Source organism: Gobio gobio (assembly GCF_949357685.1).
Source record: "Gobio gobio genome assembly, chromosome: 23".
Classification (NCBI taxonomy): domain Eukaryota; kingdom Metazoa; phylum Chordata; class Actinopteri; order Cypriniformes; family Gobionidae; genus Gobio; species Gobio gobio.
This window is the reverse complement of record NC_137119.1, coordinates 25,893,477-25,920,990: the sequence shown is the minus strand read 5'-3', so window position 1 is coordinate 25,920,990 and position 27,514 is coordinate 25,893,477. Positions and strand designations below refer to the sequence as shown.

The 27,514-nt window shown below is 38.1% G+C and overlaps 1 protein-coding gene across 1 annotated transcript in view; it reads left to right on the top strand.

The window, feature by feature from the left end:
• vipr1b (vasoactive intestinal peptide receptor 1b) overlaps nucleotides 1-27,514 on the top strand; it is a 111,116-nt gene that overhangs the window by 29,951 nt on the left and 53,651 nt on the right. The window contains exons 2-3 of the mRNA XM_079806886.1: nucleotides 5,462-5,552; nucleotides 15,329-15,439. Coding sequence (XP_079663012.1) covers nucleotides 5,462-5,552; nucleotides 15,329-15,439 — 202 coding nt within the window. The remainder of the gene's footprint in view (nucleotides 1-5,461; nucleotides 5,553-15,328; nucleotides 15,440-27,514) is intronic.

Here is a 27,514-nt window from a genome sequence, read left to right as displayed (position 1 = left end):
CTGGGCCAGCTAACCAATCACAGTACATTGCGTATTTTGGAAGGAGGGGCTTCATCGGAACCAGAACTAAGTGGTACGTTTGGGCCAGACTGGGGAGAGAGGAGCTGTAATAATGTAAAACATGTGAAAAATAATGTGTTTTTGAACAATCAAGCATGAAAGCATATTCTAGTACCTCTCAAAAACAAAATCAAGACTTTGTAAAAGAGCATAACAGGACCCCTTCAAACTGCAGAATGCCACATTTGAACAATCAGAATTAAGGTATAAACATTTTTAATGATGACTGATTAGTGATTATATAATCAGTACAATCTTAAAAAAAAAAAAAGTACAATAAAAAAAACTTTTTTAATTGTAACAAATATTAACCAGATTATTTTCCATGAAAACAGGATGCAATTTTTTATATTAAAGGTGCACTGTGTAAATTTTAGCGGTATCTAGCAGTGAGGTTGCAAATTGCAACCGCTCACCCCTCCCTTTCGCTACGGTGGCCGACACAGGACAAAGAAGCCGTCGCCTGAGACAGCAGAGATTATAACGCTCTGTAGAGCAGTTTGTCCGTTTAGGGCTACTGTAGAAAGACCCGCGGTGTATGTACAACCCCAAATCAGAAAAAGTTGGGACAGTATGGAAAGCGCAAAAAAAAAAAAAAAAAAAGTGATTTCTAAATTTACTTTGACTTGTATTTCATTGCAGACAATATGAACAAAAAATATTTCATGTTTTGTCTGGTCAACTTCATGTCATTTGTAAATATGCATTCCTTTTCACAACACTTAAAAGACGTTTAGGGACTGAAGACACCAAGTGATGAAGTGTTTCAGGTGTAATTTTGTCCATTTTTCCTGCAAACAAGTCTTAAGGTGGGCAACAGTACGGGGTCTTCGTTGATGCATTTTGCGCTTCAAAATGCGCCACACATTCTCTATTGGAGACAGGTCGGGACTGCAGGCAGGCCAGTCAAGTACCCGTACCCTCTTCCTCCGCAGGACTTTGTAATGTGTGCAGAATGTGGTTTTGCATTGTCTTGTTGGAATATGCATGGACGTCCCTGGAAAAGATGTCTTCTTGAAGGCAGCATATTATGCTCCAAAATCTCTATGTACTTTTCAGCATTAATGGTGCCTTCACAGAAGGGCAAGTTACCTTTGCCAAGGGCACTGACACAACCCCATACCATGACAGACCCTGGCTTTTGGACTTGTTGCTGGTAACAGTCTGGATGATCCTTTTCTTCTTTGGTCCGGAGCACACGGCGTCCATTCCTCCCAAAAAATACCTCAAATACTGATTCATCTGACCACAGTACACGTTTCCACTGTGTGATGGTCCATCCCAGATGCCTCCGAGCCCAGAGAAGTCGACGGCGCTTCTGGACACTGTTAACATAGGGCTTCCTTTTGGCACAGTACAGTTTTATGTGGATATAACTACGGCATTTGTGGATATAACTACGTATTGTGGTACTTGACAAAGGTTTGCCAAAGTAGTCCTGAGCCCATGTGGTGATATCGCTTATAGATGAATGACGATTCTTGATGCAGTGCCGCCTAAGGGATCTGAGATCACGATTGTTCAGCTTAGGCTTGCGCCCTTGTCCTTTACGCACTGAAATTCCTCCAGATTCCTTGAATCTTTTAATTATGTTATGCACTGTTGAATGTAAAATATCCAAATTTCTTCCTATCTTTCTTTGAGGAACATTGTTTTTAAACATTTCAATAATTTTCTCACGTATTTGTTAGCAAACTGGCGATCCTCGGCCCATCTTTGCTCCTAAAGGATTAGACCTTTCTTGGATGCTGCTTTTGTACCAAATCATAATTACAATCACCTGTTGACATCACCTGTTTCAAATCACATCATTATTTAACCATTTTACCTCATTACTAGCCCTAAATTGCTCCTGTCCCAACTTTTTTTTAAATGTGTTGCAGGTCTGAATGACAGGAAAGGATGCATATTTACAAATGACATGAAGTTGACCAGACAAAACATGAAATATTGTGTGTTCATATTGTCTGCAATGAAATACAAGTCAAAGTAAATTTAGAAATCACTTCTTTTTTTATTTTATTTGCGTTTTCCATATTGTCCCAACTTTTTCTGATTTGGGGTTGTAGATAGAAATATAGATTATAGAAAGATAGAAGGCAGTAAAAACATAACGTTCATTATCTAAGGTCTTTATACACCACTGAAAACATTTATGTATATTCTATTGCATTTCTGTCAATAGATCCTTGTAAATATTACACACTGCACCTTTAAGTCAACCTTTGTGAAATTAATCAAATGTACTATTTGCAGGGATTTGTGACCATTCATTCAGTCATGTATTGTATGTGTGTATGTTTAATTATTTAATTATTTACAACAAAGAAATGTTAATGCATAAATGGAAAATAAATACTTAAGATTCTGTACTACAGGTCAGAACATGTGAAACAAATATTAACCAGATTATCTTCCATGAAAACAGCATGTAAATTTCCTATATTAGTAGGTTGTAAGTATCTTGTTAACTTTACTTTGTGATACTAATAAAATGTTTTATTTGAAGGGTTTTAATGCATATACACAGTCCTGAGACCATTTATTTAATTATTTACAACAAAGAAATGTTATACGGTATGACTGGAGAGGAAGTATTTAAGATTCTGTACTATAGGTCTCATATCAAACTTTTGACTTTTGCACCCCTTGGTACATGTGAACCATGGTTAGTTTAAAAGATCTAATGAGAAGTCTATGAGCAATAAGATAATCTGATCTCTAATACTGCTGCACTATTTTCCTGGTGAGCTTCTCAATTGGTTTGTCAATAAGAAGCTCTGTGGTTGATGTTGATGCCAAGGTCTAGGTCTGAGTCATTGCATGGTCATTGTTTAGGGGACAATCCCCCGCCCTTCTGTCTCTTTCTCTCAAATGCCACTGAAAAGCAAGGCTGACCTTAAATAAATAGAACAATATTGCCCATAACACTTTAAAGATTCTTAGGAAGAATATACTCTTTTATCAAAGCTGAAAGTGAAGGTGTTACTGGAGGTCTATCTCTCCTGCTTGCAAATAAAACATCTTAAACAACTCATGGTTTTCTGGTCTCCAAAGATGGTCTTGTTTGCTGGTTTTAGAGGGGTTTAGGGAACTTATCTACTCTGGCCAAGAAATGATATCTGAACACTTGTTTGGCCAGGCTGGGAGACCAGCTAGATCATTTTTAAACCAGCATGGTTGAAAGTGTTTTTTTTTTTAGCAGGATCCTAGACTTATCCAGTGAGAGGTGGATTATGTGCTGATATTTTTGTAAATGAGCTGTTTGAGGAAAAAAAAAGATGTGTAAAAACACAAGGCTTGGACCAGCTAATGACCAGCTTAGACCCGCTATCATGTTCCAAAACATAGCAATCCAGCCTAAGCTGGATTTTCCATCAGAGAATCCACTTACATAGTTCAACTCTCACAAATAATTTGAGCATAAACACAAATATGTGAGCAGAGTGTGTGCGGTTCGCCAGGAATGCATCAGAGATCAGCCCAATGCCTGACCAGCCACTTTATTGGGTCACTTTCACACGCAATGGACCCTGCACCTGATAAATGCGCCAGCGCATAAGGAAGAATGCGGATCCGTTATCTGATGTAACTCTTGAGGGGAAATATTTGAGGCAATATGGCTGATTTATTATCAGATGAATAGCACAGTTATTGTAATTTAGGCAAATCACTATAAACAACCTCTAAATGGCTCCTTTGTCCTCAGTTTTATGGAGAAGCAAATAATATGCTCCACAGAAACTAACCAAATGATGTTAGTAACCAAATTATGTTACCAACCTTGACTAGCACACACAGGATACAACATTTTATACTTTAGACTGAGAGGGCAATTATTAACAAAGATAACATTTTCAGTGTTGTTTCAAATGTTTTTTTTTGTGTACTCTTCCTATACACTCCTACTTTTACAGTGTCTTAAGAGCTACACAAGGTCAGAATATGCAATAAAAAGTATGATGGAATCTTTTGCTGGTGGGGATTATAGGTGCACGCATGGCTGATGATGGCAGTGAAGCAGCCTCTCACTGAGCTGACCCTATTATCCATGCACCAAAGTCCCGGAGAGTGACAGCTGAAACGGAGCAAAAATAGCGCCTATATTTTCAGCATCATTTCTGCTGCTCTCCTTCTAAACATTTATCATGAAATGCAACTCCATCATTTAGATGTTATTGACAGTGTCACGGAGCAGGTAGACTTCATTACAGGGCTTCTCTTTAAGATATTTTGAAACAGCTGTGTGCTTCTCGTTGATTTTCACTTTCTCTGTTTGTGGTATGTTCAGCTGAGTTCTCAACTCTGGACCTCAAGGTCCACTTTCCTGTAGATTTGATCTCCAAATCATGTTCGACTCTTTTGCTTTTTCCCCTTTCTTAAAGTCCCCCTGTAGTCAATACTTTTATCCCTTAAAACTCATCTTTGATAACCAAAATTACATTGCAAAAAAAAAAAATCCTGCGAAAAAATGTCTTTATGCCTTAAAATAGCACCCTTGGTTTATTTAGTATACTCAGGACCATGAATGTGCAAATTAGCCTCACTTTCTTAATTTCCCAGTAACCATATCTTGTTCTAGATCACGGATCTTTGGTCTATGCCCACTGTCTCTCACATTGAAATGCACAGACACACCTGTACCCACCATACACACACAAATGCAGGCCCACGCACACATATACCAAAACAGAAGCACGTCCAGATTCTAACTCAAGACAAGAAGCTGGGCACCACAAACACCCACACACATACAGCATTATTAACACTATAGGGATTCAGTCCTCCCTGTCCATTACACCCCTCTTTCCCGGCACCATGTCTTCATTGACCTTCTCAAGCTGTTCGTTGGACTTTCACGTTCTCTTATTGACCGCAGGCTGTCTGCCACTGACTGTCAGCATGAATTTGTCATCAGCAGTGGACATCAGTGAGCAATCTGACGATTACTCACTGGCCCCACACGCCTTTTCTGCCTAACAGGCATGATATCATCTCCACAGTACAGCGACGCTCTTTTGTCTGTGTGCCGCGAGCGTACAGGCGAGCAACGGGCTGTCATTTGTCAATAAGAATGGTGTATTGCAAACTAAAAGTCAGATAAGTAGTTCTTAAGTTTCTTGATATTCAGGCAGTGGTTGATCTAATTCCCAGTAGGCCTTTGCTGTAAATATTTAGCCACAATAAGCCCCCATGAGCTTCACGACAATCCATAAATATGCATTTGAAATGAAAGTCTTACAAGATGAAAGCCTTAAAGACCTTAAAGTAATAGACTGTCCTATGAAGAATATTGTGGTGAATCACTGAGACGAAAGAGATTGAAGCTTTGAAGGCTGTGATGTGGTTGAACAACTGAACTGAACTGAACTCTCTCTCTCTCTCGCTGTCTTTTTTGCAGGTTGGTGCTGTTCAGATGTGTGACGTGGTAAATGAGATTGAGCTGGCAAGAGCGAGGTGCGAGAATAAAACAGCAGGAAACGTCACATCAGGTGATATTTACAAAATAACATTGCTCTGTGCCATTTTCACAGTCAATAAACAATTTTGCATTGATAGGGAAAAATCCACGTAACTGTAGATCACAGAGATATAATGTTTGGTGCTTAAACAGAACAAAAAATTGAAACAAAAAATTATTTTGGTAGTAATAAAAAATAAAACAAAAAAGTAAATAACAAATTTTATATATATATATATATATATATATATATATATATATATATATATATATATATATATATATATATATATATATATATATATATATATATATATATATATATGTATATATAAACAGATATATACACATATGCACAAAAGTTTTGGGATGCCTTTACATGCACATGAATTTTTAATGTCAACCCATTCTTAATCCGTAGGGTTTAATATGGAGTTGGCCAACCCTTTGCAGCTATAACAGCGTAAACTTTTCTGGGAAGTCTTTTTAGGAGGCTTTTGTGTTTATGGGAATTTTTGACCATTCTTCTATAAACGCATTTGTGAGGTCAGGCGATGTTGGACGAGAAGGCCTGGCTCTCAGTCTCCGCTCTAATTCATCCCAAAGGTGTTCTATCAGGTTGAGTTCGGGACTCTGTGCAGGCCAGTCAAGTTCCTCCACACAAAACTCGCTCATCCATGTCTTTGAGCACTGGTGTCATGTTGGAACAGGAAGGGGCCGTCCCCAAACTGATGAAATTGTCCAAAATGTCTTGGTATGCTGAAACATTAAGAGTTCCTTTCACTGGAACTAAGGGGCTAAACCCAACCCCTGAAAAACAACCGCACAACATAATCCCTCCTCCACCAAACTTTACACTTTTCCCATAATGCAGTCACGCAAGTACCGTTCTCCTGGCAATCCCCAAACCCAGACTCGTCCATCGGATTGCCAGACAGAGAAGCGTGATTTGTCACTCCTGAGAACACGTCTCCACTGCTCTACAGTCCAGTGGTGGCGTGCTTTACACCACCACATCCGACGCTTTGCATTGTACTTGGTGATGGTAATGTTGGATGCAACTGCTCAGCCATAGAAACGCATTCCATGAAGCTCTCTACGCACTGTTCTTGAGCTAATCTGAAGGCCACATGAAGTTTGGAGGTTCAAAATGCATCAAGTAGAAGTACAATTTGAAAAGTCAAAGAATTAACTGTTGTCAAAGGCTGATTAGCAACATCCTCATCAATGAGATGCATCATGCTCATGTTGATGAGACCTCCAGCGTACGAACAAAAAAAAAAAACAGCCTAGCTGATAATTTTGGATTTTCCACAAAGGGTCCAAGGACCAGTGCTTCTCACATAGATATCACAATTATATGGAAGCTCCTTTGAGGTATGAAGTGGGTTATCCTCCGCTGACTCATTGTTCAGGTTGACGAGATGAACTGGCAATCAGGCATGAAAGACATTTTTTTTTGAAGTGGAAGAAAAGTCAGACCCCCATCATGGATAGAAAGTGGAATGAATGAAAGGATCTGCTGTGCCCACAAGCATTTCATGTAACCGTTTGAAGTGAAAGCCCTGTTGTGTGTATTGTGCATTGTTCTAAGATAGACTTAAGAGTTGACGTTGCTAGCACCTTGGCGTTGCTAGCATTAGTTGAGCGACAGAAAAAAAGGATAATTCTGTTGATTTTTTTTCCTAGATGAGGAGCATTTCAGCATTACCAGCTAATTGATAGGTTGGGTTCTTAAGGTTTAAGGATGAGCAGCTAGGTAGCTAATGAATCTAGAGGTATTTTTAAAACAATCCATGAACATCTTTAAAGCTCTACTGTGGCTTTTTGCTAGTTATTGTGGTTAGATATGGATTCTGTCTCATGTGCAGTTTTGAATTAGCCTAGAAATCTAGACGCACCCTAGCGGCAGAAAATTAATTTTGCCGTGGGTGTAGTCTAGCAACTCTCGGTAGACCTGAGAGCTGGAAAAACCAAACTCTGGTCAGGCCAATCACAGTGTGTGTAGAGTCGGTGGGCGGGCTTAACATAATGACGGCACGTCACGGCAGAGTTGCGGAGGTTCTGCGTGCTACTCGTAAACAAAGAAGCTGACGAACAGCGGTCTTCAGAATCGGCTTTGGCCACGACTCTGGAAGACTTGGAGTTAAGCTTTTCTTTGAGAAAAGAACAAAGAACGGCACTGAAGTCATTCTTAAGAAAAGAAGATATGTTCGAAGTTTTGCCTACAGGATACGGCGAAAGTCTATCAAGTAACGTTAGCTCGGCTTCACCTTCTTCTTTGCTCTGGTTGGTTGTGGTGCTCATGGCGCTATCCAATTGCGTGCAGAAGGAATTTGAAAAACAACCGTTTATCCCGCCCCTCGGATTGAGCCCTGTCAATGATGAGTTTCCAGACCCAATATCTTGATGTGGGTCTGGCTTGTCAGTTGCCTGGTTAAAACCAGACCATTCTCAGTAGTAACTGAGTTATGGTCTGGCAAAGCTTCATAGACAAATCATTTCCAAAGGGGCGTCACCAACGGGCGTCGCTCAAATGCCTCTCGGCGCAATTGGATAGACCTAAAACCAATCAGAGCGATGAGGGAGATGACGTATGCAGAGCGACGGAGAAACATCTGAGACTCTGGCCGTTTCTCAATATGCGTTCTTGTCTGTACTTGTGTTCTCAAATAGGAAATGTCCCCGGTTTCCATTTCAGAAATCTGGTCACTTTACCTAAACCACATATTAATGTTTAATATATTATTTTTAAAATGTAAATGAAAAGAGGCATGGTGTTTTATACTTCGTTTTATTATAAATATATAAGATAATCAATGTAGGCCTAGCTATGCGTTGCCTGAACCACATTCATGTGGCTATTATTATGTTTAATTATTAAAAAAAAAATTTATGAAATGAGGCAGTGGTGTTTTTTATGACATATTTCGTACGCGAACTTCTGACTTGCTTCCGTGACTTACCAAGTTTGACTCCGGAGAATGAACTCCCGAGGACGGGAGGAAACTAGTCCGCCTAGTCTGCTAATGGACAAGCAGCGTTCTTGACAGTATCACTCAGTATATATTTGTATATGTAGTGCAGGCAATGCATATTATCTTCAATGCATGTTTATAACAAAACGAAATATAAAAAACCCAGCCTCTTTTCGTTTACATTTAAAAACACACACACACACACACACACACACACACACACACACACACACACACACACACACACACACACACACACACACACACACACACACACACACACACACACACACACACACACACACACACACACACACACACACACACACACACACACACACACACACACACACACACACACACACACACACACACACACACACACATAATATAGGCTATGATTATCACTGTAATAAATTAAATATGACACAAAACACAACCCAGTCTCTTTTTGTTAAATGTCAGTTTATGTGTGATCATCCATAGCAATCATAAAAGTATAAGTAAAAGGTATAAGAAGCTATACAATAAATAAAGCAATTCAGTCAAAGTCAGCGCTAGGAGACTACAACGGTAAAGTTTAATATCTTAAAAATATAAAGTTATGAAACTTCACTTTGCCCACAGACAAAACGATCTGTCTAGGAACAAATTATAGATTAATGAGAGCAAAGATCAGCCGTTAGATCTACACAAGACGAGACGGTTTAACCACTACAGAGACATCAGAGCCAGCGGCAGACGGCAGAAGGACTGGCCGAGGAAAGGCGCCTCTCAGCGGGCTCAATGATCGATTGAGCGCCGCTGAACCACTGGCGCTCACAACTCGAAAACGGCAGATTAAATTTAAAAAAAGGCGCTCTCTTTATAAATAAACCACATATTTGAGCTTTAAACAACTACATTCACGCCTGAAAAGGACTTAAAACTATATTTTGTAAAACATTAACACTACCAGAGGGCTCTCGCTAAGACCCATTCGTTTAGCCACCAAAGGGCCAAGCTGGTATCAGACTTTTGCCGAATCCAGTCGGTAAGACAGCGATAACATCTTTTTTAGATATGAAGGCTTCGAGTGTTGTTCTTTGCTCAGGTTTTAACGAAAAGGAAAAGTTTAAATCGCTTAAAACAGACGCGATAGCTGATTCGAACGAGTGATGCTCCACAGTAGCGGCAAATCTGCTTCAATGTCGCTGCGCTGTCGTCATCGTCTAAAGCCCGCCCCAACGTTTCTAATTGGTGCCGCGATTTCTAGGGTTTAGAAATGTGTTTGAATGGGGTCTTTGCCAGACTACTTGCAGAGCAAATCTAAATTTGCCGGAAGTTGTCTGGGTTTTCCCAGGCTAGCTTGTCAGGCTAGTTTTGAATAACTTGAAAGTAAAAATAACATGAATTTTTTTGGTGTCATTCAGGACATGGCAAAAAAAAAAAACATTGATTTGCATCAGAAGTCTCATCATTTGCACATTGTGATCTCTGGGAAACTTATATAGGAGCCATTGAGTAACCACTTATTTGCAAAGCAAAGAGACATACTGTAAACTGGTACAAGATGTACAACTGAATTAAGTTTATGTTTGGGGAAAGAAGATGTCTTAAACACAGCCCATCTGTTGGTACCTGTTACTCACTGGTAGATGAGCTGTAGTGGTATTGGCAGTTGTCTTTTAAGAGACATTAAGTGCGATGATGCCATTTTTTCCACTTACACTGTTTACTCCGTTAAATTGATTTTCCAGTGCATTTTTTTGATTGATTGATTTGATTAATTAATTAATTCATTAATTCATTAATTAATTAATTAATTAATTCATTCATTCATTCATTCATTCATTCATTCATTCATTCGTTCATCAACAAAGCAAGTCGCTATATTTATGAATGGCTCAATGAATCACTGACTCTCACAATTCATTCAAATTCACAGATTCATTCATGAAATCAATGTCACATTTACAATTGTGTGGATATGTGGGGAAAATGGCATTCTTGCTCGTATAATATATTATCAACAATAAATTCAAGATGGTGTGTTTTTGTACTGAAGAGATTTTGAGCCGTAAATTAATCTCTATGAATAGTCTGTGTCTACGTAAGCTATTTGTTCTTCATGCTAGTAAGTACAAAATCTCTACTTTTCGAAAAGTCGAGAATAGCAGTAATGTAGCATGATTTGCAAAGGTAGCAAACTTACATGCAACCGATACCATATTTCCAAAAGTACTGGGACACCCCTCCAAATAATTGAATTCAGGTGTTCCAGTCACTTCAATGACCAAAGGTGTATAAAATCAAGCACCTAGGCATGCAGACTGCTTCTATAAACAATTGTGAAAAAATATATCACTCTTAGGAGCTCAGTGCATTCAAGCGTGGTACTGTGATTGGTGTACCTGTGCAATAAGTCCATTCGCAAAATGTTCTCACTACTAAATATTCCGCGGTCAACTGTTAGTGGTATTATAACAAAGTGGAAGCAATTGGAAACAACAACAACTCAGCCATGAAGTGGTAGGCCACGTAAAATCACAGTTCACAGAAGTCGCCAACTTTCTGCAGAGTCAATAGCTACAGACCTGCAATCTTCGTGTGGCCTTCAGATTAACTCAAGAACAGTGCATAGAGAGCTTCATGGTACATCACCAAGTGCAATGCAAAGCGTTGGATACAGTGGTGTAAAGCATGCCACCACTGGATTCTAGAGCAGCGGAGACATGTTCTCTGGAGTGACGAATCACGCTTCTCTGTCTGGCAATCCGATGGACGAGTCTGGGTTTGGCGGTTGCCAGGAGAACGGTACTTGCCTGACTGCATTGTGCCAAGTGTAAAGTTTGGTGGAGGAGGGATTAGGGTGTGTGGGGTTGTTTTTCAGGGGTTGGGCTTGGCCTCTTAGTTCCAGTGAAAGGAACTCTTAATGCTTTAGCATACCAAGCCATTTTGAACAATTTCATGCTCCCAACTTTGTGGGAACAGTTTAGGGATGGCCCCTTCCTGTTCCAACATGACTGCGCAACAGTTCAAAAAGCAAGGTCCATAAAAACATGGATGAGTGAGTTTGGTGTGGAGGAACTTGACTGGCCTGCACAGAGTCCTGACCTCAACCCAATAGAACACCTTTGGGATGAATTAGAGAGGAGACTGCGAGCCAGGCCTTCTCGTCCAACATCAGTGCCTGACCTCACAAATGCGCTTCTAGAAGAATGGTCAAAAATTTCCATAAACACACCTTGTGGAAAGCCTTCCTAAAAGAGTTGAAGATGTTATAGCTGCAAAAGGTGGGCCAACTCCATATTAAACCCTACGGATTAAGAATGGGATGTCATTTGAGTTCATGTGCATGTAAAGGCAGGCGTCCCAAAACTTTTGGCAATATAGTGTATCATATGCAAACTGCTAGTGTGGATGCAGTCAGTTTTGATGAAAAGATGAGGTAATTTGATTGGATGTCATGTATTTGACCTTTTACGGCATTTTGCCTGTTAGAAATACAAGCTCGGTTTTAATGTAATTTTGGTGGGGTAGAATGGGGTAGAATGTAGATGGGGTAGATTTTGTTTGCGTACTTTCTTGGTCACCTCAGAAACCACCCCTCGGAAACCACTGCCATAGTGCAAAAACTGTTCCCATTCCTTCCCTCATATTTTAGGTGAAAATGCCTTCATACATACTGCTGAACACATCCAAGATTGGTTTCATGAACATCAGGATGCAATCACATGCCTCCCATGAGCTTTCCCAATTACTTGATCTAAACAATGAGTTTGATTGAGTTTAGATGATCCCTCAATTAATTTTTTACAAGAGTCTATTCAACAACATTATTTGAAATTAAACTAAACCTGTAGAGCTAACTTGTATTGGTTTTTTTGTTGTTTTTTTTGTATTGTATTAGTAGTCAAGGCATCTCTCTTTTCCTTTCAGAGTTCAGTAGTCAGTGTGTTTAACCATATTGCTTTTGATAGATTCACACATTTATCAGATTTCAATTTAAACTGAAATACTGCGAGGACTGAATTTACTGAATTTGTCTGAATGAGGTGGATTTTTAAACAGGCCACTTGGCTCTGGAACATTCCGCTGTAGCTTGGATAGGACGAATAAGATAAACTAGCTGTCAGTTTTCCACATTCATAGTCACAAGCCAACTCACCTCGCCTCATGAATCAGACGGATGCATTCTGGAGGCATGAGAAGCATCGTAAATATTCAAAATATTACGGGTAAAGCAATAAGCTGATACCATATCTCAGTTTATTGTGCTTACAGGTGTCCAACTGAGGGATGAGGGAAGTGTGAGTTTTAGAGTCCTCATGATATTTTTAAATAAATCCCATGGTTAAATTTAGGCAGTGAGTACACACATGATCTAATTAATGAAACCACTGGTAAAATTGTATGGCTCACACGCACACGCACAAATAAACAAATATTAAATCAGCATATGAGTCACTCAGTTAGCAAGATCACTGATTTAACAGTTCACCTATTGCCAAAATTATGAAAAAAAAGTCAGTCAAGCATAGAAAATGTAAAATATTCATATCAGGAAGAAAAAAAAATGTCTGTCAAAATATAACATACAACTTCCTGTTTCCGTTCAGGAACCAAGACATGTTGAACGATGTTCACTAACCCAGCAAAGTTTTTCTGTTGGATTGGCGTTTGTTCTCTTTAGCATGCAGTATTTTACTCAGTTCCCTGATCATTCCAATTCAATATAAGCAAGTGAAGTACAAATTTATACTCACATTATGTATTATGCACGTTATCGTCTCAGGCAGCATATTAAAGCTGCTCAGGCTGCCATTTTCTCCCTCTTCTCGGAAAGCTATGACTTAGTCAAAACATCCAGTAGCATGGGTTTTCTAGGAAATGCGTGCACTCGCTGGACCTCTGCTTCTCGTAAATACTACCGAGTGTTTTGTTATTTTTTGACAGACATTGATGTCAGGATATTCAAATAATGTGGATTTGAAAACATTTGGATCATAAGATACCGGTAATAATTATTTATTTTTTTAGCTGGCAAGTATTCAGTGAGGTGACTGATGCCTATAAGTGTGTTATGTTGATGTTTCCAATTGACAGCCAGTCTAGGTTTTTGATGGAGATGATAACGTGCATAAGGGGTGAACTATGTTTGATTTTTCTGGGAAATTTGGGTACATTTTTAGGTAACGTGCTGAAGACGTTCAAAATGTTTTTTTTTTTTTGCATAGATTGTTATACTTATTTTACGGAATGACGTTTATTTTGTGGCTTAAAGGATTAGTTCACTTTCAAATAAACTTTTGCTTATAATTTACTCACCCCCTTGTCATCCAAGATATCCATGTCTTTCTGTCATCAGTCAAAAAGAAATGAAGATTTTTTATGAAAAGATTTCTGGATATTTCTCCATATAATGGAAGTCAATAGACCCCAAACGGTTCAAGGTCCAAATGAGAGGTTCAGTACAGCTTCAAAAGGGCTTTAAACCACATCAAACGGTACCAGACGATCAATAAGGGTCTTATCTAGCGAAATGATCAGTCTTTTTTTTTTTTTAAATAAATAAAGTTTAAGTTTTATAAGCACAAATGTTAGCCTTGCTCTGTTCAGTGATGCGCGCTCGTGACGTCAGGTAAAACGCAATTACGTTGAAAAGGTCACGCTAGACGCAGGCGGAAGTACCGAGTCAGTGTTTACAAATGGGCGGAAGGAAGACCGTATCCACATATTCAGACGTCTTTGCGCCTGCGTCTAGCGTGACCTTTTCAACGCAATTACGTTTTATGTGACGTCACGAGCGCGCAAAAAAATGGCCGATCGTTTCGCTAGATAAGACCCTTATTGATCGTCTGGTACCGTTTGATGTGGTTTAAAGCCCTTTTGAAGCTGTACTGAACCTCTCATTTGGACCTTGAACCGTTTGGGGTCTATTGACTTCCATTATATGGAGAAATATCCTGAAATCTTTTCATCAAAAATCTTCATTTCTTTTTGACTGATGACAGAAAGACATGGATATCTTGGATGACAAGGGGGTGAGTAAATTATAAGCAAAAGTTTATTTGAAAGTGAACTAATCCTTTAAATAAATATTTAGAGACTGACATGTTTGGCCTGTCAAAAATGTTACATTCAGCTGTTGCAAATTCGTTGACTTTTGAAAGTCAAGTTTATTTTTACCAGGAAAGGAATGTTTTTTTTATGCACAAAGTTGTTTTATAGTCTCTTATAACAACAAATCTTTTATTTAAACCCATGAAAATGCAGATCCTGTTGTAAATAATAGTGAAAAATAATTTTTTATCATAACCCCATTGCAGATTTCGACTCATATAAATATAGTGAATACAATAACGGCTGAAAGGCATTGTTGGGCATAAAGCGAATTCCCCAAACAAATTATATCTCATGTTTAACCACTACAGAGACATCAGAGACAGTGTCAAATGACAAAAGGACTAGCCAAGATAAGGCTGTTCTTGGCGGGGCACATGAGCGCTGAGGGCCCGGTGATCGCTCAGACCTCACATCCCAGAAAACATTGAAGCAAATTTTCAAAGGCGCTATCTTTTTAAGTAAACTTCGGATTTGAGTTTTAAACAACTACATTCTTGCAACTTTTGCTTGACAAAACTCTTAAAACTACATTCTGTGACACAACTTTAGTAGTATTTAGAAAAGTATAGGGGATTTTTGTTGTCCGCCATTGCCGCTTACTTGGACCAGAACTAACTTATGTATATAAGACATACACTTAAAACCTAATTGTGTTTTTTGCTTTTGTATAACAGGGTTATATTGAGTTAACTCTAAGTATTGTACTTTATTCTTTTGCCAGGCTGCAAAGGAATGTGGGATATTATTGCTTGCTGGCCATCAGCCAAAGTTGGGGAACATGTGGTTATTCCGTGTCCAAATTACTTCAGACACTTCTCTGATCATCATGAGGGTAAGTGGAAATCACCATCAAAAACCTTTGATGAACCTCAAGGCATTGTAACTCCTGAAGAAAAGTGTAAAGTGTCTTTTGTTATCTTGTCAGTCACTGTCATGGGCTGTCACATTGCTGTAAAACTAAAAGTTTAGAGGCACTTCAGTGTCTGAAGTTGTTCAGGATCTAATCTGAAACTAGTTTCTTTGATATCATACTTTTCAAGGCAAACTTGTGAGCTTGGGAAAATGGTAACTCTGAGCACTTAATTGTCAGAGCAAATAGGATTTTAGTGGTATGTTGTCATGAATGTACAAGTGGCTAACATAATTATTAGCATGTTTGCAGAATGTATAGAATGATGAACTATTTATAGACAATGGAATCTAATATCTGCATTTAGTATATAAATGCATATATTAAAACTGAAGGTTACATTTTACATGCAGAACCACTGCTTTGAGTGGTTAGAATAGGTAATTCATCAGGAAGCAAATCAGACCCATTGATTATGTACTGCCATTAGGTCACTAATCTGACAATTCTGTCTCAGCCACATCTCACCAGAAACTATTAATTAAACTAATTAAAAGTCTGGCCAAATACCAAGTTCAACAGTCTCACACAACACCCTTTTGTACACTGCATTTTGGGTATTTTATCATACATGTTATACAAAGGATGTCTTGGTGCAAAGTTCTATAAATGTATACTTATTTATTTTTATACCATGTAATTTGTTTTACACTTGTCTGAGGTCAAGAAGTTTGAAAATAAGTAAAACATTTATTTTATTATCAAAAAGACTACTACAGTAAATTAATGCCATGAATAAAGTGATATAAAGTAAAATACAAGTGATTAAGTGGTGTGTGGCTATGGCAGTAACATTGTATTATAAATTGTTGTTTCTCTGAGACTAATAAGGACCTTATTATGCCTCAAACAAATAAACGAAATAATTTGGGTAACACAGTAATAAAGTACTTACAAATCATTTACAAAATATGGATTTAAAGTTAATGCATAGTTAATTAATATATTGTAGTCTCTACATTGTTAATATATAAATATGGCTATATACAAATGGTGAGTTTTTCATTTATTATTACTGTTATTAACAAATTATTATTGTTAAATTAGCTCATCAGGTCACGGAAAATGGGAAATGTAATTAATTAAGTGCATTAAACCAACCTTTATTGGATATTAACTGCATTAGTATTTGGCGAGTCCTTGTTAAGCACATGTGCTAATTAAACAATAATAATTGTGTTAAAGGCACAATATGTAAGATATTTGGATTAAAATATCCACAAGAAAAAAATAGTAGAACAATGTTATATATTTTGTTGACTTTTGTACTTACATTATCCCAAATGTTTCCAAGAATGTTTAAACTAATAAGCAAATTTAACCAGGACGCGGACCGTGTCTATGCATCGCCTATCAATGACATCATTTGATAGGCCCGTTACCCTCGATTTCCGTTTTATTTTGTAGAAACCATGGAAACACCAAAGATGCTTTAATATATTGTGTGTTTTATTAGACAGGTGAGCAACTGTTTGGATACATTCATCGATAGAAAACCAATCATTGATTGTCATATTCCTCAAGTCTTATTGTTTAAATCTCATTTTCTTGATTTACCGCGAGTACCATGTTTTACCATGCCTAATATTGATCTAGCTTGCAGTGTGCAAGTGTCTTAATAAATATTTAATGCATTAGCTCATCCATGAATATGATTTCTGCCCGAGCCCCATCTGATTATTTTCCTCCAGCCGCGAAATCTAGACATCATCAAGCTACGCCTTTGTTTTGAATAAGCGACCTCTTGTGAAACGTACATATTGTGCCATTAATTACAGTGAAAATCCACAATTTGTATATAGCCTTAATATATTAACAATGTACCTTATTATAAAGTACATTACTGTATACTTGCTATAAAGAGTTACCATTTTATGTTATTAACTAGCATCAGTTATATTACTTCTAACGTAAATTATAAAATCATATACTGATAATACAACAATGCCGAGGTCTCTGGAAAGAGGTTTGGTTAAGAGTTATTTACGTTCCAAATGGACAGGTGAGCAATCCGATGGCGGTGACGTCTTCCACTGGTTGTGCTGGGTAACAATGCAGTGGGGAAAGAAGCCAGAATCTGTTTCAACAGCCTGAACACAAATCTCTGTGGGATGTTGATCTCCTGAAGCACTAAAAGGGGTCCAAAAATCTGGAACACACAGATGAGGCCCTTAAGTAGGTACAGAAGGTCCTTTACAATCTGGAACACGCAGGTGAAGGTACCTTGAAGTGAAGGTTTGCTCTCCTGAGCTTAACCTTGTTGTATCTGTGTGTCTTTTGCCTCTCTGGGCCAGAGACTTGGGCAATCTGCTTTTGTCTTTCTGGCATGGAGACTCAGGACGTGTTGCAATCGTTACCGTCTCGCTGGACGAAGACTCTGAACGTATGTTTGTTAATGTCTTTTCCTCACAGATTGGAGGCTCAGAACATGGTCGTATCTGTTGCTGTCTCACAAGCTGATGAATCCGAGCATGTTATCCGTTTCTGTCTCACATTTGCAGGCTGGTGACTCAGGAGGGTATCAGTCTCTCTCTATAGATGGGAGACTCAGAACCTGAATGTACACTGTAAAAAATTGCTATAAAAAACGGCCAAATTATTCCAAAAATATCCATTAACAGTATCCAATAACACTTTTCATGGTAAGCAACTGTTGTTTATTTACCTCCCATTTTCAACACTAATCTACTGTATTTATGTATTACGGTTTTGTACTGTAGCACCCAATGCATTGTGGGTTGGTGCATTTTTGAAGCAATAGCATAATGGCACTGAACGGGTGTTTCACAGGAGTTTGAGTACGAGATTCCTATCCGTGTTCGTGGCGCTCATGACAGGAATATATGTGGAAAATAGAAGAAAACTAATCGAACTTTGAATCTTTGTTCTTTTAAAACTAGAGGGTTTTCTCACAAACTGGAACTGAATAGCACTTAAGAGTGCTTATATGTGAGCGATTATAAATGCATTAAACAGAGAGGGTAAAATCCTGTCGATTCACTTTAATACATCATTTATTCCTAAAATTTCAGAGTTCATAATTTATTCTAAATTTCAGTGTAAGTCTTTAAGGCTTTTCTGTGTATTTCTTGGTGGCGTTTAGCCTAATGGTTTTGGCTGTAGTGCTCGCTGGCGAAAAAAAAAAAAGATAAATAGCTGGTCAAATTTGTTCTTAAACATTTTGCACTGATTATTAAACTTTTAAAACAGAATTTATTTTAACTGTATACGCTATACAACAGAGTTTGGGTTTGTAATCTTTTCTGCACTTTTTCTTACAAATTTTCATGTTGCTATAAAAATTTTGGGTGTTTTGCTTATAAATAAATGTTCACCTTTTTATTAGCATATTACTGTTGCCTGTGTTTTTATTGTAGTAATGTCCTGTGTGATTTTAATTTCCAACCTATTTTGGAGTTACCTTTTTGACCTAGAGCTTTGTTGCCAAAATGACCCAAATTGGGTTGTTTTTACTTCACCATTTTTTTGTGTATTGTAAATTAAAATAATAACAGAATTTTTTTTTTTACAGTAAATGGCTGTGAAGTCATTTCATAGTATTAATACCATAGAATTACAACCCCAAATTAGAAAAATTTACTTTGACTTGTATTTCATTGCAGACAATATGAACACAAAATATTTCATGTTTTGTCTGGTCAACTTCATGTCATTTGTAAATATGCATCCTTTCCTGTCATTCAGATCTGCAACACATTTAAAAAAAAAAGTTGGGACAGGAGCAATTTAGGGCTAGTAATGAGGTAAAATGGTTAAATAATGATGTGATTTGAAACAGGTGATGTCAACAGGTGATTGTAATTATGATTTGGTACAAAAGCAGCATCCAGGAAAGGTCTAATCCTTTAGGAGCAAAGATGGGCCGAGGATCGCCAGTTTGCCAACAAATACGTGAGAAAATTATTGAAATGTTTAAAAACAATGTTCCTCAAAGAAAGATAGGAAGAGATTTGGATATTTCACATTCAACAGTGCATAACATAATTAAAAGATTCAAGGAATCTGGAGGAATTTCAGTGCGTAAAGGACAAGGGCGCAAGCCTAAGCTGAACAACCGTGATCTCCGATCCCTCAGGCGGCACTGCTTCAAGAATCGTCATTCATCTATAAGCGATATCACCACATGGGCTCAGGACTACTTTGGCAAACCTTTGTCAAGTACCACAATACCAAACAAGTACCAACTTTTTTATGAAATGTGTTGCAGGTCTGAATGACAGGAAAGGATGCATATTTACAAATGACATGAAGTTGACCAGACAAAACATGAAATATTTTGTGTTCATATTGTCTGCAATGAAATACAAGTCAAAGTAAATTTAGAAATCACTTCTTTTTTTTTTTTGCGTTTTCCATACTGTCCCAACTTTTTCTGATTTGGGGTTGTAGAATTACAGTAGATCTCTGCTGCCAGTATTTTACTATTATTTTACAGATAATATTTGTCATAATGTATGATAGGAGCTCAAATTAAAGTTAAATCCAATTAAATTAAGTAATAAAAAAAATGCTGGGTTAAAAACAACCTAGTGAATAGGTTGTTTTAGCCCAGCAGTTGGGTTAGATGTTTGCCCAACGTGCTGAGCTGTTTTATTTAAACCAACTATTGTTTAAAAATTACTATATGGCTGGCTTAAAATGAGCCCAGAGTAGGTTGGAAATTAAAAATCAGACACTTAATTACTAGAGGCAACAATAATCAAAAGGTGTACATTTATTAATAAGCAATTTATTATTGTTTAATTATTAATAAGTCACAATTACTTTGATTTTTTATTCTGTGGTGGAAACAAACTTCCATAGTCATAATGTGTGATTAAGAGCTCATACTAAAAGCTGTAGTAAAATTGAAAATGTCCTGGAAAATGTTCGCTGCTGACTGTGTATCTCTTGCTGCCTTCTCTGTTTCAAGCCGGAGGCTCAGAACCTTTCTGTTGAAAGAGTACATTTAGCCCTTTCCGATGAGGAGGAGATTGCAGTTTGGCTGCTGACATCCGAGGGGGCACACACAATGTGGCCCACCCTTCCTTGTCCTGTGGAACTCATTTGCATAATCTAAAGCACACAGTTAATAAAGTGTCTTTAAAGTTTTACCAATGCATTTTTCACTTTCTAAACCACCACCAGAATACCTTTGGCAACATTCTCAAATAGAGTCCAAACAAGATAAAAAAAAGTTTGAACTATCATGCATTCATTTGTACATTAACAGCTGAATTTGTGTAAGATGCTACAAATAGCTGTCACTGAGAATTCTTATTTCTCTAAACAAGTATGAAATGAATCGGTGTAGTTTACATCAGTTTTAAGGTTTCCAAACATAGATATGAAAGGTTTGGATGGATCATTGTGGCCTACCTTTGTTTTAGCCACTGCTCTGTTTTTATGGTTATTGGGGGATTAGTCTCATGATGGGTACAGGGCAGAAACTGCCTGTGGGCCAATGAGAAGTCCTGTTTTTCTCGCGCCTGAGGTGTCAGTTGTCCTAGCATTCTTATCTGATGGTGTTAGACATTTGTTTGTGCTAGTCCAGATTCGATCCAATCGAAATGTAGCAAACATTTCTCCACTGTTGCAATGAGAGATGGACCCTGCCATAAAATTGGACCCGGGAATGTGCTGTTCCCTACATATAGTTATATGGAACTCTAGGTGATTTTTGTCTAAAGGCTGATTTATACTTCTGCGTTGTTGTCCGCGTCAATGTGCAATTAAACATGCAGACCGCTAGGAGGCTACGTTCAGACTGTCAGTCCAAATCCGATTTTTGTGCATATCTGATTGAAATCTGATCAGATGATGTGACTGGCAAAAAAATCACATGAAATGAAATCGGATTCAAGCTACATTCATATGAAGACGCAGTAGTCCAGCATGGCGGTTTGTCGTGTTGTAAATAAGACAACATCTGTATTGCAAACCCCTTCATGTTGCGGTTGCTGTTGTTGTTTTTGGTGCATACCTTCCAACGCAATGCCATTGCCATAGAAACCAATGCAGATATTCCTGGAAAACGAAAGAGCGGCATGGATAAACAAATCCGATCTGAACAGTTGCGAATATATTCACAACTGTTCAGATACGATTTGTTTATCTAAAATTGTTGACTGTCCACATTGTGTATACACAATATGGACAGCCAATAATTTTAGATCAGATTCCAATCAGATACACAAATAACTGGATTTGGACTGACAGTGTGTACGTAGCCATTGTGTTTTCAAGCTAGCTTTAGTCTGGATAGAAGATGCAACCCCTTCGTTTAGCAGAGAGGTTGAAAATCACTGCTGTGTGAGAGAGTTTTCATGCCAGTGACATTTCTAGGCTAAAGAAACATTGGAGAAATGAGTAATTGAAAGTCTTGAGAAGAGCCAATGCTGATGACTCAAACATAAATCGTTGTTACCAACAAAGAGACAGATTTTTCTTTTCAGAGACTTTTGTCTTGTCGGAAGATGGTCAGTTTAATGAAGGTCACTTTATATTTTAAAATTTTTCCCAAATGCCTTTAATTAATAAATATTATTGTTTTAGCATTTTCCTAGCCTGGATGCCAGCCGAACTTAGCCCCGCCCACAACATTTTGTCGTCTGCAATTCGGTCTGGACTCGATCCGTTGGGGCCTGAACAGAAGCTGTTCGGACCAATCAAATTGTCAGGGCGGGCTTTAGACGATGATGGACAGATGATAAACAGCAACGTAAGCATCCACGTCACCAAAGAGCGCTTGGGTTGAATTTGTTCTAATCCTAAACGGAGAACTTGTTCGTATATGCATTCACCTTTACTATTTCTCTCAGAAATGATGGTCGTGTTGGTAAGTAAGTACTCTGTGTATCCTTTAATTCTTTTTTACAACACTGGCAAACATCGTTTACACTTACTTCTTCCAGCGCGCGTGCACAGGGTTGCCAAGTTTTCACAACAAAACCCGCCCAATTGCTAACTTACTCAAAACTAGCCCAAACCAAGCCCAATACCTTTCTGGGGGAGGGGGTTTTCCGGAAAAAATATGGTATTCTCCGGCGTTTGAGGAGTAAAATATGTGTTTTTTTGTCTAGGTTGCCTGGGTTCCTGGGTCTAAATATCACATAATCGGGGTCGCTTCAACCCCGCGGACATGAAAAAATAGCCTGCGGCAAAACCGCAGACTTGGCAACACTGTGTGCAGTTGAGTTCTGTTGACATTTGACAACTAACGTTATGCGTCGCTCCATTGCTCTGATTGGTTGTAGGTCTATCCAATTGAGGTCTTTCCTGGTTCGGTTGAGACACTCCCAATAATCACAGCCCAACCGAGCAGTATCAGACTCATATTCTGACTAGAATTGAGTATGACAACATCAGGCTAGCATTTTCCCAAATCCAATCTCAAAATCCATAAAAGTACTTGGTAATACTTTACAATAAGGTCTCATTTGTTAACATTACTTACTGTATTAACTAACAATGTGCAATACATTTGTTACAGTATTTATTAATCATTGTTAATGTAAGGTAATAAAAATCCAGCTGTTCATGTTAGTTCACAGTGCATTACGTAATGTTAACAAATACAAAATTTGATTTGAATAATGTAGTAAAAGTTGAAATTAACATTAACTAAGAATAATAAATTCTGTAGAAGTGTTGTTATTTCTTAGTTCATGGTAACTAAAGTAGTTAACTAATGTTAACTAATGAAACCTTATTGTAAAGTGTTACTATTTTCTTTAAAAGGTATAGTAAAGGATTTCTGAGAAATGCTGTTGAAAATTTAAATCAACACCTAAACAAGGGTATGTAAGTGGATAGCCTCAACTTTCGGTTTCCAAAAACAGAGGTAACTTTCAGGGTATGCAAGTAGCCATAGCAACTCACTCTTGTCACGCTGAAATGAAGAAGAGGGTTCAATTGCAAGTAAAAATGGAGTTTATTGAACACAATGATAAAGGAGCAGAAATGGTCAGATGATGCAGGTGCAGAACAGTCTCTCTGGATAGCGCTGGGACATTGAATGGGCAACCTGATCCTTTGTTGAAGAAGAAACGAAAAGATAATCCTCTCGAACCTAGGCACGAAACTCAGACTCCAGATGAATAATCCAAGGAAGAATGCAGAAGGATCAGGAACTCCAAAAGTAGGACTCAGGACTAGTGATGTTACGTCTGACACTGACGATGGTTTCCAACTTTTTTTAAGCTGGTCTGATCTTCTGTCCTAGTCTAAAGAAATAATTACACACACACACACATCATGCTTAATATTTTATTATCAAGGTGAACACATGAAATTCATCAGTATCTGTAAAATTCACCTAAATGAGTTTCACAGCACTAACACCGTTTCAGCTTTGATCGCCTCGGTAAACACGTAATAAACAGGGCGTTAAAATATAAGCCTACTTGCATTTTATGGTTGTCAGCTTTGTTGCATTACATTTACTTCACCAGGAGATGGTGCTGCAATTTCTGTCTGAATGAAGCTTCGAGTAATGAACCATTTTCGACACAATTGTATCAGAAAGCAATAATGCTCGAAACGCTTCATTTGGCACTCAGGACTCAGGACTCAGGACTCAGGACTCAGGACTCAGGACTCAGGACTCAGGACTCAGGACTCAGGACTCAGGACTCAGGACTCAGGACTCAGGACTCAGGACTCAGGACTCAGGACTCAGGACTCAGGACTCAGGACTCAGGACTCAGGACTCAGGACTCAGGACTCAGGACTCAGGACTCAGGACTCAGGACTGCCAGGAGACAAGACACGACATCCACAACGATCTGGCAAACACAAGATGAATGACAAAGACTATAAATAGACAAGGCTGATCAGTCACAGCTGGCGCTGATGATCAGATCAGTTGTAATCAGCGGCCACACCCACTTGCACTCATACACAGACACATTTGTGAATTTGTGAACCGTGACGACTCTGATCATAACCTGCTTTTGATCCAGGGTTAGTTTGCTCAAGAGGTATTCAGATGCGTGTTATATAATTAATACAGTTATATTAATAAAACTAAATTTGTTATATAGTTACAGTTATATAATATATAAACAAAGTGGATCGGACCAATCAGATTTGTAGAAAGACTGTAGAAAGAGAGATAGCTGAGATATAACCAAAGAGGAAAAGGTCAGAGGAATATAATTGGAAGAAGAAGGGTCAGGTAAGAACAAGGATCCAAATATTGAAAAAGGTTAGACGTTAGGAAAGGCCTGAAAACCGACACAGAGGTTACTTTGTTTCCGGGGAGGGGTGTGTTTGTTTGGGCGTCGATTTCAAATATCAACAGTGTTTCTCAGAAATCGCTCACTGCACCTGTTTAGTTTATAAATGTATCAAATAGTTCTTATCACCTGATCACCTTTTTTTCTCACACAAGAATAAACAAGTACAGACAGTTTGCTGGAGGTGCTCAACCTCAATATTTAATTAAACAAGGCTTTAGTCTTACTCTTGTTATGTCATTTAGTCCTCTCAGGAGTGCTTAATTAATGAATATTTGATTAATGAGGCATAGTGTACCCTAGATGTTTTTAGTGCCTGTGTATGTATCACAAATCATTAGTTCATTCAATCATCTAACAGAGCTGCTTGTTTCATATGCAGCAGAGTGTGAAGGTGAAGTTTGAGTGCTGAATATAAATGTAATCATATTTATTGATCTTTCTCCAAAAGAGATTAGTCATGCACTCCGTAACTTATATGACTCCCCACAGCCAAATAGTGAAACCCTTCTGGTGCTTCCTTGTCATCGGATGAGTTTATTTTTAGCAACAGAGTTCAATTAAATGAAAAAGAACAGAGTTACCATCTGAGCCCTGGTTTGCAGACACATAGCTGTGATGTCCTGAGCAGTGCATAAACTCTCACCTCACTGGCTCCTATAGAATGATACTGAGACAGATTAAGTTGGATGTCGCAATCTTATGATGGCATAATATAGTTCACAGGCTTGCAATTCGATTCAAATCTTGATTCAGTCTGATTCGATATCGAATCATTTCTGTCTAAATATCAGGTACAGCAGATGTTTCCCAAAGAAAAACAAATCTGTCAATATATATATATATATATATATATATATGTTACTGTGGGTCGCTAAACATATTCATTGTAAAACAGTTGTCAAATATTAAATGTTTTGCTATACGCTCTCTTTCACTGTAAAAACTAAAAGCTTCATCTAGTGAACTTTAAGCCCTGCCATCTTTGATCTGATTGGCCATTTTGACATTGACGAGCACTGTTAGACCGCTGAGACAGACCAGCCTAAACATGTAACTTTTTAAACAGTCTGTCAAACAACAAACAGAGCGGTATGTAATGGAGAACAACATTAAGAAATATTGGGGGCGACAATTTGGCCATTTCCAATGATTGGGGGAGACTTGTCCCCCTCAATGCCTATGGTGGTTATGGCCCGGCACTCATGATCTCTTCATCACGGACCTGTTAGTGGGTGGGATAAATTAGGCAGCAAGTGAACATTTTGTCCTAAAAGTTGATGTGTTAGAAGCAGGGAAAATGGGCGTAAGTGTAAGGATTTGAGCGAGTTTGACAAGGGCCAAATTGTGATGGCTAGACGACTGGGTCAGAGCATCTCTAAAACTGCAGCTCTTGTGAGGTGTTCCCGGTCTGCAGTGGTCAGTCAAAGGAAGTATCTGGTCCAAGGGAGGAACAATGGTGAACTGGCGACAGGGTCAGGGGTGGCCAAGGCTCATTGATGCACATGGGGAGCGTGCATATATTGTGTGTGTTTGCATCCATGTGCATTTGTGAAAAATTTTAAATTATTTTAATTCATATCATTTGTCATACTTAAAGGCTCTACATTTAGTTATATATCTTGATGTGTGCAATCATTAACATTAAAATAAATGCGATCTGGTTCATTTACAGTATGAATGTTGCATCTTGTTAGCTTGAAATTTTCATATAACATTATGTGGAAACCAAACCTAAAGTGAATTACTTTGGGTAAAAACATTGAACCTTTTCATCACATTTATTGTAGCCAAATGTTGTGTACTAGGTGGTTTGCAGAGACTGCTGACCTAATTTCCTTAACTTCCTGTGAAGTGATATATTGTTTCCTGCCTTTTGAACTGAACATGTTCTTATGATTTGAAAGCTCAACACATTTGAATATCCTGCTCGTGGAACATACTGTACTGTTGCTGATGTACTGCTGAAATACTATTCAGGAGCAAAATCTTTCACTTAAGTCCCACACATTTCTAATGGATTTCCATTTAAAGCATATGCAGTACAATGCTCTCTCTGAATGGGAAAGGACAGATTAGGCTTTTCAGAATGATAAAAATCTGTCCATAGTTCAATACCGAGGATTAATATGACATTCTGGATTTGCTTCATGAGATCTCTGTGGCTTATGACAAAGCCGGAGGTCCACTGGAATAATGTGTGAGGATGGATATATTGCGTGTGGGTGTTTGCAGACGTTGATAAATATGAGAGGGTTGGCGTTAACCTTACATGACAAACAAAGCTTACACTATAAAAGCCAAGAGTAAACATCCCCTTCAATAATATTACACAAGCTTTCAGGTTTCTGGTAACATGTTTGTAGAAATTGAGTGTATTAAAATTAGCAGATTTTAATCCATGTCTTTCTGATAATCTCCAAAATATGCATATCACAGAAACCAGGGAGTGGCATCAGGTATTAGCCGGATTAATGTATAGCAGGTTAAAAAGAATCTTAATTCTACATGTTAAGCATGTTGTACCTTTCATTATTAATGCATTCATTTATTTACCGTAAATCAAGGCAAAAATATTGGTGGGGGGAATAATTATGGAAGTGTCTCAGATGTTCAGATGTTGTGTGTGGTGTGCTGTTGGATTACGGGAATGAGATTTTGCATTTAACAAATTTGGAAAGATACATAACGTGCAGCATGTCAGAAAATAAATCATCTAGGAGTCGCAAGTCAACTGGATTTCAAGCAGGTGACAGTT